The sequence below is a fragment of the Capra hircus genome, chromosome 4, assembly GCF_001704415.2.
Source record: "Capra hircus breed San Clemente chromosome 4, ASM170441v1, whole genome shotgun sequence".
NCBI classification, from domain to species: Eukaryota; Metazoa; Chordata; class Mammalia; order Artiodactyla; family Bovidae; genus Capra; species Capra hircus.
The window spans coordinates 13,562,196-13,580,986 of NC_030811.1; the positions used below are offsets into that span (position 1 = coordinate 13,562,196).

Below are 18,791 nucleotides of genomic sequence, written 5' to 3' on the forward strand. Positions count from 1 at the left end.
ACACACACAGAAACGGAAACAGTTGGTGATGAGAAAAGCCTTACAGCATGGATCTGTATCACGCCTATTGGGCCAGAAATGAATGTATGGAATTCTGGGTGTAGACAGTCAGTCCTCTTGGGTTCAAGTAACAGGAGGGTCTCACAAGAGTTGAGGCCACTCAGCTCCCTGCCCCACCTTTTGGGATAATAGTGGTTCTTCACTCGAGCCACTAACTCACTCAGCTCTCTGTTCGCTTTATTTGCAGAAAGTTAGTGGCATGAAATTATAAACAAGCCCCCTTAGCAGAATGAAACCATGATTTCTCCTTCAGTTCTTTATATTGTGCTTAAAAGGCTGAACACTTAAATCCAGACTATTTAAGATACGGTATTGAGTAAACCCAGCAGGACTTCTTTCAAGATTTCCTTTGGAGGGTTAATACACAGAGAATGATACAGCAGGATCAGTGTCAAGGTCCTTTGTCTTCCCTCCAACAAGTCTCCACACCCAGTGAGCTCAGGTCTGTCCTAGTTCTCTCCTAAGAGCTAAAGGTGATATTCGTAAGTCTGCCGCTTGCTACATGCCGGGTGTTGTGCTGAGCGCTTTGTAACAAAGAACACATGTGTCTTTTGCAGTTGTGAGGATGATCTCTCCGAGGACAGAGATGAGCTCCTGCATGGGATTTCCGAGCTGGACATCACCAATTCGGACTGTTTCCCATCCCAGCTGCTGGTGCATGGGGCTTTAGCCTTTCCCCTGGGGCTAGATTCCTACCACGGCTGTGTCATAGCGGCTGCCCGCTATGGCCGGGGCCGGGTGGTCGTGACCGGCCACAAGGTCCTGTTCACCGTGGGTAAACTGGGCCCATTCTTGCTCAACGCCGTCCGCTGGCTGGACGCGGGCCGCAGAGGCAAGATCGTGGTGCACACGGAACTGAGGACTCTGAGTGGGCTGCTCGCCGTGGGGGGCATAGACACCAGCATTGAGCCCAATCTGACCAGCGACGCCAGTGTCTATTGCTTTGAGCCCGTGAGTGACGCAGGAGTCAAGGAGCTGCAGGAGTTTGTAGCCGAGGGCGGGGGCCTGTTTGTCGGAGCCCAGGCCTGGTGGTGGGCCTTCAAGAACCCAGGCGTGTCCCCGTTGGCGCGGTTCCCAGGAAACCTCCTCCTCAACCCCTTTGGCATTAGCATCACCAGCCAAAGCCTCAACCCGGGGCCCTTTCGTACTCCCAAGGCGGGGATAAGGACCTACCACTTCCGCTCCACCCTGGCTGAGTTCCAGGTTATCATGGGCAGGAAGAGAGGGAACGTGGAGAAGGGCTGGTTGGCCAAGCTGGGTCCTGACGGCGCGGCTTTTCTGCAAATCCCCGCTGAGGAGATCCCCGCCTACATGTCGGTGCACCGGCTCCTAAGGAAGCTGCTGAGTCGCTATCGGCTCCCGGTGGCGACCCGTGAGAACCCCGTCATCAACGACTGCTGCCGGGGTGCCATGCTCTCCCTGGCCACGGGGCTGGCTCACTCGGGAAGCGACCTCTCTCTGTTAGTCCCCGAAATTGAAGACATGTACAGCAGCCCCTATCTGCGCCCCTTGGAATCTCCCATCACCGTGGAGGTCAACTGCAACAACCCGGGTGAGGAAGGAGGGGTGGATGGGAGCCCGGCGGGTGGGAACGCCGGGGGATGACATCCGCAGCTCAGCTGAGGTCTGGTCACCTCCGGGGCCATCTCCAACCTCTGCCTTGCAAATCTCAATGAGGACGAGGTTGGGGTTTTAGGGAATGCTTGGAAGATGAGAGCCAGGGTGGCAGGGAGGCAGAGCTCCTGGAGGGACTCTGGGAGCTGGCTGAAGATGGAATTGTGTCCGGTAGGATAACGCCTGCTCTTCCCTGACTCTTGGCAGGCACCAGGTACTGCTGGATGAGTACCGGGCTCTACATACCCGGAAGGCAAATTATTGAGGTCTCCCTGCCTGAATCCGCCGCCTCTGCTGACCTGAAGGTAAGGCGTGCCCCATCTCCCCACCTAACACAGAAGCCAGGTGCTCCTGCTTTCATAGCCGGCATCTGATTCAATCCTCCTACACACCCTACGGGCAGTGTTGTTGTTTAGTCGCTCAGTCCTGTCCGACTCTTTGTGACCCCGTGGACTGTAGCCCACGAGGCACCTCTGTCCTTGGAATTTTCCAGGAAAGATGAATGGGTTGCATTTTCCTCTCCAGTTGGCAATACGGGGCATGTACTTTTGCCCCTTTAGCTGCTTAGGATGAAACAGCTGAGGGGCAGAACATCTAACTGATTGATTTAAATGTATGGATTTGATACATTTCAGAGCCCCAGGGCTCACCCGTGACCAACTTCTGGCTCAAGTGTTGTGCTTTTAGCTTAAATGTCATAGGTGGGGAGAAGAAAGATACCAGATGGATGGTGCCCTAGAATACAGTGGCATCCAGTAAATCTCAGTTCACATTTCATCCCGTGTACATCTCCCTCGGAAGCATGAGGTGCTACACACTCAGGCTTCTTCCCTGTGACGTCACACACTTTCTCTGTCACTTTCTCGCACACACACACACCCTATTTGCAAAATTCAGATACCATCCTGCTCTGTCCCCCTTGGGGGTCATTGTGATGGTTAGCGTCTATTTTGTGCCTGTATGTATCCTGGAACTCGTTTAGCATAAACCCTGGAAAACAGTCCCAGGCCACCCGAGGACAGGGGTCACTCCACTGGCCCAGGAACAGGGGCCTTGGAGAACAGGAAGAGCTGAATCAATCCTTCACTGCATCAGCCGGTCACACTGCTTCCTCCTGGGCCTTCTCTCTGGTTAGAAGGCAGGATGCCCTCTGCCCATTCCCAAAGCCAGATTCGCCGCCAGGAAACAGGCAGCCTAGGATTCTCTGTTACAGAGACACCAAGGGACTCTGTCTGGGAGTGGCTCTCCCCAGAATTAGCATCTGTGTCACACCTGGTGCCCCTCCGGTCTGCGTCTTAGCAAGACCCTTCGTATAGCTTTTTGACTCCTTGCGAGTAGATTTACAGAGTCTGTTCCAAACAACCTTGAGGGATGGTACAATTTCATCGGTTTTGAACACAGGGCTTACAAATAGTGGGATGCTTGGACTTACCTGGGGTTCCTGGACCAATGACCCTTCCTGTCCCCCTGTCTGGGAACTTTCCCCTTCCGGCCACACGTGCCCAGGGTCACAGTCCTCGGGGATCTCTCTGCTCCAGATACAGATTGGCTGCCACACCGATGACCTGACCAGGGCCAGCAAGCTGTTCCGAGGCCCCCTGGTGATTAACCGCTGCTGCCTGGACAAGCCCACCAAGTCCATCACCTGCCTGTGGGGGGGCCTCCTGTACATCATTGTGCCTCAGAGCAGCAAGCTGGGCACCGTGCCCGTCACGGTTAAGGGAGCTGTGCATGCTCCCTACTACAAGCTCGGTGAGTGGACGCCTTGGAGCGAACCCCAAGGCGCAGGGAGACCTGGGGGTGAGGAGGCCCTCTCGGGCTGCCTGGTGTAGGAAGAGAGAGAGGTTTGGACTGGCAGAGGGAAGGGAGGTCTGCTTCCTTAGATTTGAGGCCAAGGAGATAAAGACAAAACCACATCACATCCCTGGGACGTTTGTAGAAGTTTAGAGGGGTATGTGGTTATTGACAGCCTTGGTGTTCTCCTCCTGGGGGGATTCAGGTGGTAAACGTTAATGGGAGGGACTTGGGAAAGAGAGTTTCAAGCCCTGTGGCCTGTCTTCCAGGGGAGACAACCCAGGAGGAGTGGAAGCGGCAGATCCAGGAGAACCCAGGTCCCTGGGGAGAGCTGGCCACGGACAACATCATCCTGACGGTGCCAACTGCGAACCTCCGCACGCTGGAGAACCCCGAGCCCCTGCTTCGCCTCTGGGACGAGGTGATGCAGGCCGTGGCCCGGCTGGGGGCCGAGCCCTTCCCACTGCGTCTGCCTCAGAGGATCGTTGCCGACGTGCAGATCTCAGTTGGTGGGTGCCCGGGGCAAACCTCTGTGCATGCTGCCCACTCAGGGCCTTGCTTTATCAGGTGGCACTAGTGGGAAAGAACCAGCCCGCCAATGCAGGAGACGCAAGAGACACAAGTTTGATCCCTGGGTTGGGAAGATTCCCCTGGAGGAGAAAAAGGCAATCTGCTCCAATATTCTTACCTGGAAAATTCCATGGACAGAAGAGCCTGGTGGGCTACAGTCCATGGGGTCGCAAAGAGTAAGAACATGACAGAAGTGACTTAGCATATGCGATGTAATCCTTGCCATTTAAATAGAAAGGCAAAAAATACATTAAAAAGGAGACTTGGCTGTCTCCCCCAGCAAAACATCAGAAACCACCTGAGTGTCCAACAGTTACAGGATGGTTAAGCAATGTACTTTCAATGGACACTAGGAAGACATTTAAAGAGATATTTTGATGGCATAGGAAAATATGATGAGATTAGTTAGTAAAAGTCGCTCGGTTGTATTCAACTCTTTGTGACCCCATGGGCTGTAGCCTACCAGGCTCCTCTGTCCATGGGATTTTCCAGGCAAGAATACTGGAGTGGGTAACCTTTCCCTTCTCCAGGGGATCTTCCCAACCCGGGGATCGAACCCAGGTCTCCAGCATTGCAGGCGGATTCTTTACTGTCTGAGCCACCGGGGAGGCATTATGTGACACATAAAAAGCAGGCCCTAGAACCATATGGACGTGAGTCCGAGCAAACTCCGGGAGATGGTGAAGGACAGGGAAGCCTGGCACGCTGCAGCCCATGGGGTCGCAGAGAGTCGGTCATGACTGAGTGATGGAATGACAAGCAACTGTGTGTACACAGTATGTTAAACTGTGTAACAGTTTTAGTCAGCATGGCAAGAGGTGTTATCCAGCAGTGGAAATGGCGTAGACAGTAAGGGCTGGGCTTTCACAGGCATTCGTCAGGGGACTTTAGGGAGTGGAGAGAGAGAGCAGAGGGCCTCTTCCTGGGTCACAGGGGTTGGGAGAAAGCACTGAAAAAGGGCTATTTGCCAGTGGGTCAGGAGGCCTGAAAAGTGAAGAGCGTGTGAAAATTAAAGAACCACGGAAATCCCGTCTGGACCCTAATGTCCTTGGCATTCTGAGATGATCACTGTAAAGAAGTGCCAGCGTGGACAGCTCCATATGTAAATAATGAAAAGGGGAACCACTAGTGCTTAATTTTGAGGAAAAGAGGATAATGACAGGTCCACGTGGACAGAGCACTCTCAGAGAAACAGAAAAAAAATTGAATAGTAACGTGAACAGTGATCCCAAACCTGCCTCAGTACCTATAGCTAGTCAGAGTGAGGACGAAAGCATTCTCACAGAATGAGAAGATGAGGAGAGAAGCCCGGAAGGGTCTGGGTTTGCCTTTCTGAGCATTCTGGGTGTTTGGGGAGACACAGTACAGAGAAGAATTGGTGGGTGGGGAACGCCCTGACCCTCTCCTCCCCCTCCTGCCCTTCCCAGGCTGGATGCACGCAGGCTACCCCATCATGTGCCACCTGGAGTCGGTGCAGGAGCTCATCAATGAGAAACTCATCAGAACCAAGGGCCTCTGGGGCCCCGTGCACGAGCTGGGCCGCAACCAGCAGCGGCAAGAGTGGGAGTTCCCCCCGCACACCACCGAGGCCACCTGCAACCTGTGGTGTGTCTACGTGCATGAGACGGTCCTGGGCATCCCTCGAGGACGAGCCAACATTGCTCTGTGGCCCCCGGTTCGGGAGAAGAGAGTCCGAATTTACCTGGGCAAGGGTCCCAACGTGAAAAACTGGAATGCCTGGACGGCCCTGGAGACGTACTTACAGGTACTGGGCCAGCATCGGTGGGGTGTGGTGGGAGCCCCACTCGGGGGGACCCTGGGCAGACAGTATCATGGTGCCCGGGGGTCACCTCTCACTAATCTGCCCCTCACCCCCAGGCTGCAGGAGGCTCTGACAAAGTCCAGGGGTGAAGGTCCTAGTGGATGATACCCTCAGAACATCCCTTTGCACCACCTGAAAGTGGACATAATTGCAGCAGCCCCACCATCCACCCTGGAATATTGAAGAGATTTATGAGAGTAGATAGAAAGCTCTGGGAGATAGTGAAGGACAGGGAAGCCTGGCATGTTGCAGTCCAGGGGGTCGCAAAAAGTCGGACACAAGTGAGCAACTGAACAATAACAGAAAGCGGTAAGAAAGGTTAAAAATGGTAGAGCAAAGGTAATTCTACAAATATAGCTACTGTCACGGCTCTAAACCCAGGCATACCTGAGACTGCAACCAAGCTGCTCTCTGGATAGCTCCGTGAAACCAGCCACACTTCCATGGGCACACATACACATGCCCAACATGTGGGATAGGAGCTGTGGTTTTTCCCCTAGGTAACTGTCTTCTCATTATAACTCGTCTGTGCCTCAGTTTCCATGTTATAAGCAAGCCATGATTCCTCACTGGACTGGACGTGGGGGTGGCCCCTGCCTTTCAGTTATCACCCAGCACCCAGTTCCAGCCCCCCAGACCTTGGATCCAGTCCCAGCTCACTATGGAGGGTTTTATCACCTTGGATCCTGGAACTCAGTGTCAGGCCAACCGCACCCTCTCCTGGTTCCTCCACCTGCTCGAGTTCTCACTGTTGATTCTCTCCACCACGAAAACGACAGGGAGGCTGCCAAGAGACTGCTATAACCCTGTGTTGGGACAGAACTTCCTCCTCGGTGAAGTTGAGTTGAGCTTGGAACTGCTAATGTCCCTCTGAGCTCCCTACCTGCTGCGGGCGGTTCCAATGGCACCAAGATGGCAGTCTTTTCCTAAAATTCTGCCTTACTCTTAACTCTAGAGACCTAAACTATAAATGGCTCAGCAGGTAAAGAATCCGCCTGCAGTGCAGGAGACACAGGAGATGTGGGTTTGCTCCTTGAATCAGGAAGATCCCCTGGAGAAGGAAATGGAAACTCCCTCCAAGTATTCTTGCCTGGGAAATCCCCTGGACAGAGGAGCCTGGTGGGCTACAGTCCATGGGGTCACAAAGAGTCGGACACAACTGAGCACAGGACACACACAGACTATATTTTGTCCTCTGCTTCTCCTGGACTCACTGTTTTTCCTAAAAACCATTTTGGTCACCTTGCAAATTGATAGAGACCTCCTGTTAGTGCAGATTATGTCGGGGTCGCGGTGGCAGTTCCCAGGTTGTGGGGTTTAACTTTACAACTGTGAGAGACAATGAGTTTTTGCACTTCAGCCAATTTCAAATCTTGTAATATCCTATCACTACTTCCATAGTCTAGTGAGACAGATGAATGATGATGTTGGTAGTAAATCCTGATATTAATCAGTGCAGTTTTGACCACTGGACCATCATTCATTGAGCGTCTGTTTTGTGTTGAGCCCTGTGCTGGCTCAGAGACCCTTCTCAGCAGCAGTGTATGAAAGTAGCTCACGAGGCGAGTAGGTGAAAGAGGAGAGGGTCAGTGATAGGTGTGAAGCTGAGGGTTAAGGGGTTAAAGGCATTCATTCATTCAGTGTTTGGTGGGTCTTTTGCCAATCAGATGTCTCAACCTGCTTGCTCCTTGTCTTTCCAGCTCCAGGAGGCCTTTGGGTGGGAGCCGTTCATCCGTCTCTTCACCGAGTACAGGAACCAGACCAACTTGCCCACAGACAACGTCGACAAGATGAATCTGTGGGTGAAAATGTTCTCCCACCAAGTGCAAAAGAATCTGGCTCCGTTCTTTGAGGCCTGGGCCTGGCCGATCCAGAAGGAAGTGGCAACCAGCCTGGCCTATCTGCCTGAATGGAAGGAAAATATAATGAAATTGTACCTCCTCACACAGATGTAAGGAGTGCCCAGCGAGGTGGCAGGTAGAGAGGTTTGGGGAGGTAGGCAGAGATGGGGATTCACTCCTCGACCTCTGTCTCTTAGTTCTAGCCTTGCCCTCTCAGCTCATTGCCCCTGGATCATAGTAGCATCTCTAGGGGTGGGTTAAGAACATAAAGTGGAATCAGAAATCCTCAGGAGCATGGCCTTCCATTTATGAGCTCATCCCTCCTGACCCTGTGCTGGGCCAGTGCTGAGAGCTTTGGCCTCTGTTCCTATGGGTCACTATCACCCTGAGGACTCCCTGGGACTTGATTTTTTTTTATCATTTTCCCCCGAACCTAACCATAGAACTCAATGGAAGCACTAATTGACCATGATATTCAGACAGCTCCCTAAGAACTCATGTATTTTGTGTCTTGGGTAGTTTTCCAAAAGCTTTGAGCCCATATAATCAGGGTTAGCTCTTGGGAAAGTCGTTTTATCTCTTAACTCCCGTTTCGTTGTGTGTAGGGTGAGGGTAAAGATCCCTGCCTCATGAGGTTGCAGGGAAGACCTAGACTGGTAACTCTGAGGAGGAGTGTGGACACCGGACATGCACTCTAAGGGGTGGTTTTCTTTCGTGCTGGTCCACGTTCTCTGCCCACAGCCCAGGAGTTAAGGTCATCGTCTCTCACAGTTGACCCCCTGCACCCAAGTCCTGGGTCTTTCATCAGTTACTTATATGACTTTGGGCAAGCTCCTCAACTTCTCTGTGACTCAATTTCCTCTTCTATAAAGTGGGATCTATTTCATAGGACTGTTGTGAGGATTAAATTAGTACCTTTAAAAGTGACAGTACTGGCAGTTACTAGGCGCTGAGAAAAATGCCCGTGGCCACTGTTTGTATCGAATTAACTCCCATCAGTTTAGACCAGGGCTACACTTTGCAATGGCATTTTTACAGATGCAGTGACTTGATCCTGCCCCACTGTACCCGCCAGGCAGACTCTGAAAGGATTCTGGTACACTGCCCTGTGCTCTAAAGGCAGGCCTCTGTATTCATGGTGGGGTTTTTCAAAGCTGCTTGGGGTTCGGTCTCCTTCAATTCCATCTCTCCAGAACAGTCTTTTCTTTGATTAAGCATGGAAATCACTTGAAAAGCCAGAACAAGACCATGAGGATGTTTGTGCTTAGCAAACAAGGAGCAGCCGGCTGTGAGGTGGTGTTTGTGTTTCCGTAGTGACACAGATTCCTATCACTGTTTGGCAGACAAAGTCTGTGTGCAAATAGAAATCTTTACTCTGGAATAAGATAACTGGATGTGGCTGACCCAGATTTTATTTAATTATAGTGCATTCAGAGATTTTCTTAACTTTTCTTTCAATCTTACTGAGAACCTCCAAATTCTTTGTAGTTTCAGCTAGAGTTGGGGCTTCAAGATAAAAGCTGTGTGCATCCAGCCAGTTTTCCTTCCTACGTCTTTTGATTTAGTTGCTTTAAGACAGTTTTATTTGCTTTATTAGGAATTGGGTGGAAGCATAGAAACAGGATTTGACATAGATGGTATTTTTCTTTGGATTCTTTTGTTGTGTCATTTCTCAGTATTAGAATTATTTTCCCTTCTCAAATATCTATCACATAGGTTCTTTAAACATGGATGCTGAATATTCATTCAGCACATAAAATAATTGCTATCAATTAGTGGGCTGTTGTATATGTGCCAAGTACAGGTTGTTTCATTTAATCCTCACAATAATCTTATGGAATGGAAACTTACAGCTCCCATTTTACAAATGTGTGAACTGAACTTTATGGAGATTGAGTAAATTGCCTAAGCCTTAATTGCGAGTCAGTGATAGATTTGAGATTTGAACCCAGGCATTCTGATTACAGGATGAGTGTTTGAAACTACAGTGCTTTGAACAAGCAAATAAATGAGGAAATGAAGCAGCAAATAGAAGGACCTTTATGTCCTTGCTTGCCAGCACTTTGGCTGTGTGTACTTGCTTCCCAGTGGACAGTGCTGGGACGATCCCTTCAGTATCAGCCCGGTCATCGGGGTTCTGGGATCGATCGTCGGGTTTCAGTCCTCTCTAGGGCACCATGAAAGTGCTCTGCTAGCTTATTGGATTTTCAGTAACTGGCCATTGTGGTAAAGCATCTTGACTCCCAAATGTCCCAGACCCTGCTATGTTCTCAGAAAGAAAATTAGATCCTCAGTCATTTAGAATTATTTTTATATTGATTCTTACCCTCTTTAATCCATTCTCAGCAGTATAGCCCCGGGGACCTTTTTACAAATGTCAAGTTGTCCATGTCATTGCCCTGTCTAAAAGCTTCCGGCGGGATTTTGAATTTAAGATGATGAACTGAACATGTAAGTTTACTTCCCTCCTTCCCCAGGCCCCACTGAAACTGAAGTCAAGAAACATAAAAGAGAATTGACTCATCTCAGCAAAGAAAACTGAAGGAATTTGGTTGTAAGTGAAGAAGATCTCAACACATTCCTGGAAGAGAGAAAGTGGAAGACACAATAATGAAAGAGTACAGCTCCTTGCAGGCAGAATATAAGCTGATCTGGACACATAACCCCAAAGAGACTTGGGTACCTGAAAAGTCTATTTACTCAAGAATTATGTCCGTTGTGAAATTGACCACCCCCCCCCCCAATTCTACCCCAACCTCTGTGCACAGAACACAGGCAACCTACCATTGGTTTCAAGTCTGTTGTCATTGTGGTGGTTCTGTTGGTGATGTTTGTGTAAAGGAAACAAAAGAACTGCTTGAGGAGAGGTAGGAGTCGGTGCTCCAAAGTAAATTTCTCTTTTATGGAAATAAATGAGCCCCTAGCCTATTAGCTAATTCTCTGCTGACAGCCACGATCCCTACTCAAGTAACCAGATGCTTTCAATCACAGAAAGACATCCTGCAGAAGCAGACAGACCACACAACTGCCGAGGGAGCCCAAACAACTCTATAAAACACTTGTCGTATTGATTCTTCAGTGAAAATGGTCGGCTAGGAATTCCCAGATATTGAGCCCTAGGGGGAGTGGTTGGGGAAGGGACCAGGAAAGCAGCATGGATTCAAGAGATTTGAAAACTATAACAAATTCTGGGGGAAACAGAGTTAACATGGGAAAAATGACTTAAGATATCTGTATCTTTGGAGAGATGTGAGGTGCATCTGTAAGGTTAAAAACAGGATGCTACAAAAGAAAAACCTTGAAAATAAGAACCCTCAAACTGAAATAAGGCTGCCAAAAATATTTAGTAGACAGATTCTAAGATAAAATTGAGGGAATCTTCTCAGATGTGGAGCAAAAGGAAATAAGAAATATAAAGAGAGGGAGGAGAAAAGACATAGACAATCAGTATCTAACTATTAGGAGTGTCTAGAAGAGAGAACATAGAAAATGTTGTGAAGAAAAAAACAATTGAACAGAAATAACTAAGTCTCCAAATTGAGAACACCCCCATACAACCTACATCTAGACACAATCTTGTGAAATTTTGGAATATTAAGGATGGAGCAAAGATATTGGAAGTGCCAAGAGAAAAGATAAAGTTAGGTCATCATGATTAGCTCAACTAAAAAGGGATGAGAAATAGATTGGGAGATTTTTCACCAGCAACACAATGATATAGGCCAATAGAGGAATGTCTTCACATATGGAAAAATCTCTGTAGCCAAAATTCCATAGCAAGCCAAACGAAGGAAATTTTCTGACATGCAAGTTTTCAGAACATCTACCTTCTTTGCACTTGGAAAGGAAGTTCTCTCTCACCTGCTAAGGAAGTTCTGCAGCAAAATGAAGATGAAAATCAGGAAGGAGGAAGAAATGGAAACCAGAAGACAGTGAACCTCACCCAGGATGTCTCACTCCAGAGTGACCATTATCCAAAGGGAAGACTCATTCTAGAGTGACCGTTGTCCAACAGGAAGACTCATTCTAGAGTGACCGTCATCCAACAGGAAGACTCACTCCAGAGTGACCGTCGTCCAACAGGAAGACTCACTCCAGAGTGACCGTCATCCAACAGGAAGACTCACTCCAGAGTGACCATCGTCCAACAGGAAGACTCACTCTAGAGTGACCGTCGTCCAACAGGAAGACTCACTCCAGAGTGACCGTCATGCAACAGGAAGACTCACTCCAGAGTGACCATGGTCGAACAGGAAGACTCACTCCAGAGTGACCGTCATCCAACAGGAAGACTCACTCCAGAGTGACCGTTATCCAACAGGAAGACTCACTCCAGAGTGACCATCGTCCAACAGGAAGACTCACTCCAGAGTGACCGTCGTCCAACAGGAAGACTCACTCCAGAGTGACCGTCATCCAACAGGAAGACTCACTCCAGAGTGACCGTCGTCCAACAGGAAGACTCACTCTAGAGTGACCGTCGTCCAACAGGAAGACTCACTCTAGAGTGACCGTTGTCCAACAGGAAGACTCACTCCAGAGTGAACATCATCCAACAGGAAGACTCACTCCAGAGTGACCATCGTCCAACAGGAAGACTCACTCCAGAGTGACCGTCGTCCAACAGGAAGACTCACTCCAGAGTGACCGTCATCCAACAGGAAGACTCACTCTAGAGTGACCACTATCCCACAGGAAGACTCACTCCAGAGTGACCATCGTCCGAGAGACCCATTTCAGATGAGAGTACATGGTCTCAGACTCTCTGATTCTGTGCCATAGACATTATTCTTGAGAAGTTGGAATGTTTGCGAAATGGAGGAGATGCATTCTTTAACAAACACAAAGGAAAACAAAACAAAAACATGTTAAATTCAAGTCCAATTATGAAATAATGATAACAAAAATTACTCATGGACTGTAAGAAGAGACTGGATTTGTCATTGGCGGTAGGTATATTTCATTTCAAGTGACATAGGAATCATGACATTGGATATGTTTGGAAGAAAATATCCTAGCTTCTACATTGTTGTTGTTTAGTTGATAAGTCATGTCCAACTCTTTGTGACCCCATGGACTGTAGCCCGCCAAGCTCCTCTGTCCATGGGATTTCCCAGGCAAGAATATTGGAGTGGGTTTCCATTTCCTTCTCCAGGGGATCTTCCCAATTCTGGGATCAAACCCAGGTCTCCTGCATTGGCAGGCGGATTCTTTACTGCTGAGCCACCAACTCTCAGTAAACAGTATTTACAAAGCCAAAATAATGTAGATACTATTTATTGGTATTCAGTGCTCTGAGCAGCCTATAAACAAAACATGAGAGGCCTAATCTTTTATCCAGAAATGAAACTGAAAGTAACCTATCTTATAAAGGGAAAAAGAAAGCAGAAAGAGTTTGAGAATTCATTGAGGGAAGAGTGGTGGAGAGAAGTGTAGAATTACTTGTCTATTCAAAATGGGGGTGGAAAGTCTACAGTTAATGGGACAAGGACTAAAGGGTTAGTTACTGTTCAAAATTATAAATTAAACCAATAGAAGCATTAAAAGTGACATCTATCAAAAAATTGTGAAAGGATAGGCAGATGAAAAGTGGGAATAGTGTAAGTTAAATCCTTATCTTTTGTAATCGGGAATTATTAAAGATTGTCTAAAGTTAATAAGTCAAGAAATTATTGTTCAAACATATTATTTAATGTTAGGAAGTTAGTTAACAGAATATCTAAAAATAGAAATTGTTAAATGCATCACCTCTAGGGTATGGGACTAGTATTAAAAGGGTGGAGTGGGAAACAGTGTTTATCGTTTTAAGTCCTTCTGTACTATTTAATTTTTTACCTTGTGCATGTATTACTCTGAGAAATTTTTAATAAACTCAAATAAAAATCCTTCCATGGCTACATATTGACTAAGGTACAATCCAATCAAAACCCTTAAAACGGCTTTTAAGGCCCTCAAGTAACTGGATCAATCCAACATGTCCAGGCTCATCACATCTGCCGATCACTCTCTAGTTCTAACCACACTAAATACCCTCCAACTATTCAGACACGCTTCCCCTTCCCTTGCTTCTACAGGAGTTCTACAGAAAACAAAGCCTGTCCCTGACTCACCATGTGTCTGCTGATTAGAAAGCGAAAGAAAGAAAGAAAGAAAGAAAGCGAAGTCGCTCAGTCGTGTCCAACTCTTTGCAACCCCATGGACGGTAGCCTACCAGGCTCCTCTGTCCATGGGATTTTCCAGGCAAGAGTACTGGAGTGGATTGCTATTTCCTTAGTACCTGTTATGTGAATGAATGTTCAACAGGGTGTTCGTGAAAGTCGCCAACAAGTGTTCTTTCTCAAGAAGGTACATGATGTTTGTCTCTTCATCTAGGAGCATTTCAAGACCCTGATGTAAGCTTTCCTGAACTATCGTTTGATGGTTTTGATAAGTTTTAGTTGTATATGAGACCAGATGATATCAGAAGATTTCTATTCATCTGTCAGTCTCCTTGGCATGTTCTTTGCCTTGTTGCCTCAACATTACAATTGATTTTCAGCTGTTTTTTCTCTGTTCAGTTCAGTTCAGTTGCTCAGTCATGTCCAACTCTTTGCAAACCCATGGACTGCGGTATGCCAGGCTTCCCTGTCTATCACCAACTCCCAGAGCTTACTCAAACTCCGTTCCATTGAGTTGGCGATGCCATCCAACCATCTCATCTTCTTTCGTCCCCTTCTCCTCCTGCCTTCGATCTTTCCCAGCATCAAGGTCTTTTCAAATGAGTCAGCTCTTCGCATCAGGTGGCCAAAGTATTGGCTTTTAGCATCAGCATCGGTCTTTCAAATGAATATTCAGGACTGATCCCCTTTAGGATGGACTGGTTGGATCTCCTTGCAGTCCAAGTGATTCTCAAGAGTCTTCTCCAACACCACAGTTCAAAAGCATCAATTCTTTGGTATTCAGCTTTCTTTATAGTCCAACTCTTACATCCATACATGACTACTGGATCCCTGCAGCTGAGAGAAACAGTCGAACATCCAGTGGACACCTTTGGGCTCCCAAGTTTCACGTCTACTGCTATGCCTAGTCTCTTGGTGGCTCTTCCTTCTTCATCGTTAACTTTCTTCTACCGTCTACCTTCCAAGGCCAACTGGAGCACTCTAATGAGTACTGACCTTACTGCCAGTCTTCAGCAGCTGCATGTATTGGAAATCCTTCTTATTCATATTTCCTCTTCATAATATCACTCTCTGATTTACCTAGTCACTAAACTAATGTCCTCACTCAAGGTCACAACCTCCCTAATGTACATACTTAACAGGCCAGAAAGTAATCAAATACTGCCCTGAGTGCGTACTGTCCCTTCAGTCATGTCCAACTCTTTGCAACCCTGTGGACTGTAGCCCACCAGGCTCCTCTGTCCATGGGATTTTCCAAACACTGGAATGGGTAGCCATTTCCTCCTCCAGGAGATCTTCTCAACCCAGGGATCAAACGTGAGTCTCCTGCATTAGCAGGCAGATTCTTTACCTTTGAGCCACCAGGGAAGCCCCATAATTCGAATAGAAGTTATCATACATTTACTACCGAAAGAAAAATGTAGTGGATGAGTCTTAAATACTCTCAAGCTGATGACTTTGCCCTTTACTCAGAATACAACACAATTTTAATAAATAAACGAGCATTTTAATGTTAGGAGACACAACCACTTCTATTAGCCTGGGTCCTCCAAGAGGCAAAAGCCAGTTAAGGTCAGGTATACAGGAGGTTTATTAAGGTTTATTCATGGAAACGCTTGTGAGAGGAAATAGGGAGGGAGCCAGAGGAGACTGGAAGGGCCATCAGGCTGTGATGTCATTGTAACCAGTGAAGGAGAGAGTCAAAGAAGGAACGGCTTACATTGCAGTGCAGGTCTCAGAAAGCTTTGTCAAGGCCTCTGGAGCGTCCTTGAGCAAAAGTCAACCACCAAATACCCGCCATGTCTCAGTGTGCATGCTCAGTTGCTAAGTTGTATCAGGCAGATTTTTCACCCCTGACCCACCTGGGAAGCCCTCCTCCTTAGTATCCCCACCATAATTAGTCACTGGCCAGTAGAAGCTCCTGGGCAGTGTGGCCTTGGTGCCGAGGATTCTAGAACACATCAGCTGGGGCCGTCTGTCAACTGCATACCCGCTCCCTGCAGTTGGAGAGCTGAGCCGTGCGTTTTCATGGCCATCAAAGCACTTGTTCTTAAAACAGCCAGAGACACCTGTTCTGGATCATTTCATTGACTTAATTAACCTCCCCAGTGACTCATGCCAGTAAATGCACATAGGTGGATCCATCCATCGTTCTTCCTAAATTAGAGTGTGCCTAATCCTTCCCAAATCCTTGAGGCCCTTTAGGGAAAGAATACATGGGACCATGTTAAATTTAACTCATAACCAAAAATAATCGAAGCAGGAGGCCAGTGACTATTAATGCTAGCCCATAGCTGGAAAGCACATGTGGGAAACTGGAATTACTGCAGAGACTTTTTTCCTCTCTTTGACAGAAATGGACTGATGTGCCACTAGTAGCAATGACAATGCTGTTTTGTGTACAATTATTGTATATGCTAGACAATGAAGTATATTATTTATAACCCACAAACAGCCAGTCATTGCAGTGCAAAGGGTATGTATTAGCATGCTTGGCTTGAGTTAATTCATATCTAACCTTGGAACTGGAACTAGCTTCTTATCCCCCTGAATCTGGATTATCTGAATAAAATTGGAATTGGGTTAGAAAGGACAAGAGAGGTGAAGTAGGAGATAGATGTTGAGGAGGAAACCTCAGTGTTTCCTACATGACATTTCTTAAAAACCTTCTCCTAGAAACTGGAAACTACGATCCAAACTCATTATCATACCAGCCAAAATTGCTTAAAACCTGACCCAGCTCTCTAGAGCTACCACTATGGATATGTCTTGTTAACAAGCTTCCCTCACCATGAACATTTTCTCTTTCTCAGACTAAGCTTTCCACATTCACACCTTCATGCTGTGGATTATGACAGCTTCACATTGTAATGGACATTTTTCCAAAGCTAAGTTTTAGTGTTACCTCTGTAAGTTCTTTTCTGATACCCTGATTAGAAGTAATTGCTTCTTCCTTTCTGTTCCCTTGCACTTAATTTGCAGCCAGTTCAGCACCTAGATAAATCCATGTGATACCGTAGTTTCCTGTCTTCTCCCCTCCCTAGAATTACTGACCACAGTATCCTCTCCGTCTCCTAGAGCGTGTCACAGAATATGTGCCCAGTGAGAATATGCTGACTTTCTGTGTTCTGGGTGGGAGGAAAGGCCTGAGGGTCCTCACCTTCACATGACTTAGTTGGACCCATGCTGGTCACCATCTTCCATTTCCCAGTTTTTAAATGGCCCCTTTGCTCTTCCTTGTGTCACTTCGTTTCCATTCTTCAGGCAACCTTGCTCCCAAATGGTAGATGGTGGGCCTGCTTCTGCTCTCTGGCCCTGGAAAACCACCTTTGTTTGAAACCCTTTATTCTATTAGATCAGTTCAGTTCAGTTGCTCAGTCGTGTCCAACTCTTTGAGACCCCATGAATCGCAGCACGTCAGGCCTCCCTGTCCATCACCATCTCCTGGAGTTCACTCAAACTCACGTCCATCGAGTCAGTGATGCCATCCAGCCATCTCATCCTCGGTCGTCCCCTTCTCCTCCTGCCCCCAATCCCTCCCAGCATCAAAGTCTTTTCCAATGAGTCAACTCTTCGCATGAGGTGGCCAAAGTATTGGAGATTCAGCTTTAGCATCATTCCTTCCAAAGAAATCCCACGGCTGATCTCCTTCAGAATGGACTGGTTGGATCTCCTTGCAGTCCAAGGGACTCTCAAGAGTCTTCTCCAACACCACACTTCAAACGCATCAATTCTTCGGGACTCAGCCTTCTTCACAGTCCAACTCTCACATCCATACATGACCACAGGAAAAACCATAGCCTTGACTAGACAGACCTTAGTGGGCAAAGTAATGTCTCTGCTTTTGAATATACTATCTAGCTGGGTCATAACTTTTCTCCCAAGGAGTAAGCGTCTTTTAATTTCATGGCTGCAGTTACCATCTGCAGTGATTTTGGAGCCCAAAAAAATGAAGTCTGACACTGTTTCCACTGTTTCCCCATCTATTTCCATGAAGTGATGGGACCAAATGCCATGAACTTCATTTTCTGAATGTTGAGCTTTAAGCCAACTTTTTTGCTCTCCACTTTCATTTTCATCAAGAGGCTTTTTAGCTCCTCTTCACTTTCTGCCATAAGGGTGGTGTCATCTGCATATCTGAGGTTATTGATATTTCTCCCGGCAATCTTGATTCCAGCTTGTGTTTCTTCCAGTCCAGCGTTTCTCATGTTGTACTCTGCATAGAAGTTAAATAAGCAGGGTGACAATATACAGCCTTGACGTACTTCTTTTCCTATTTGGAACCAGTCTGTTGTTCCATGTCCAGTTCTAACTGTTGCTTCCTGACCTGTATACAGATTTCTCAAGAGGCAAGTTAGGTGGTCTGGTATTCCCATCTCTTTTAGAATTTTCCACAGTTTCTTGTGATCCACACAGTCAAAGGCTTTGTTATAGTCAATAAAGCAGAAATAGATGTTTTTCTGGAACTCTCTTGCTTTTTCCATGATCCAGCGGATGTTGGCAATTTGATCTCTGGTTCCTCTGCCTTTTCTAAAACCAGCTTGAATATCAGGGAGTTCACGGTTCATATATTGCTGAAGTCTGGCTTGGAGAATTTTGAGCATTACTTTACTAGCATGTGAGATGAGTGCAATTGTACAGTAGTTTGAGCATTCTTTGGCATTGCCTTTCTTTGGGATTGGAATGAAAACTGACCTTTTCCAGCCACTGCTGACTTTTCCAAATTTGCTGGCATATTGAATGCAGCATCAATATGATACTTTCACAGCATCATCTTTCAGGATTTGAAATAGCTCAACTGGAATTCCATCACCTCCACTAGCTTTGTTCATAGTGATTCTTTCTAAGGCCCACTTGACTTCACATTCCAGGATGTCTGGCTCTAGATTAGTGATCACACCATCATGATTATCCGGGTCTTGAAGATCCTTT

The 18,791-nt window shown here is 47.2% G+C and overlaps 1 protein-coding gene across 7 annotated transcripts in view; it reads left to right on the plus strand.

Moving 5' to 3' along the window:
• Nucleotides 1-13,589, plus strand: part of LOC102184403 (TRPM8 channel-associated factor 1) — a 51,009-nt gene extending 37,420 nt beyond the window's left edge. For 4 of the 7 annotated variants that reach the window (XM_013963557.2, XM_018046833.1, XM_013963556.2 and 1 more), the window contains 7 exons: nt 618-1,612; nt 1,882-1,979; nt 3,213-3,426; nt 3,738-3,977; nt 5,466-5,803; nt 7,561-7,811; nt 10,179-13,589. In XM_013963557.2, coding sequence (XP_013819011.1) covers nt 618-1,612; nt 1,882-1,979; nt 3,213-3,426; nt 3,738-3,977; nt 5,466-5,803; nt 7,561-7,811; nt 10,179-10,188 — 2,146 coding nt within the window. In that variant the 3' untranslated portion in view covers nt 10,189-13,589. Of the gene's footprint in view, nt 1-617; nt 1,613-1,881; nt 1,980-3,212; nt 3,427-3,737; nt 3,978-5,465; nt 5,804-7,560; nt 7,856-10,178 lie in introns of all 7 variants that reach the window. The other 3 variants (XM_018046835.1, XM_013963559.2, XM_018046832.1) reach the window with 2 other exon arrangements.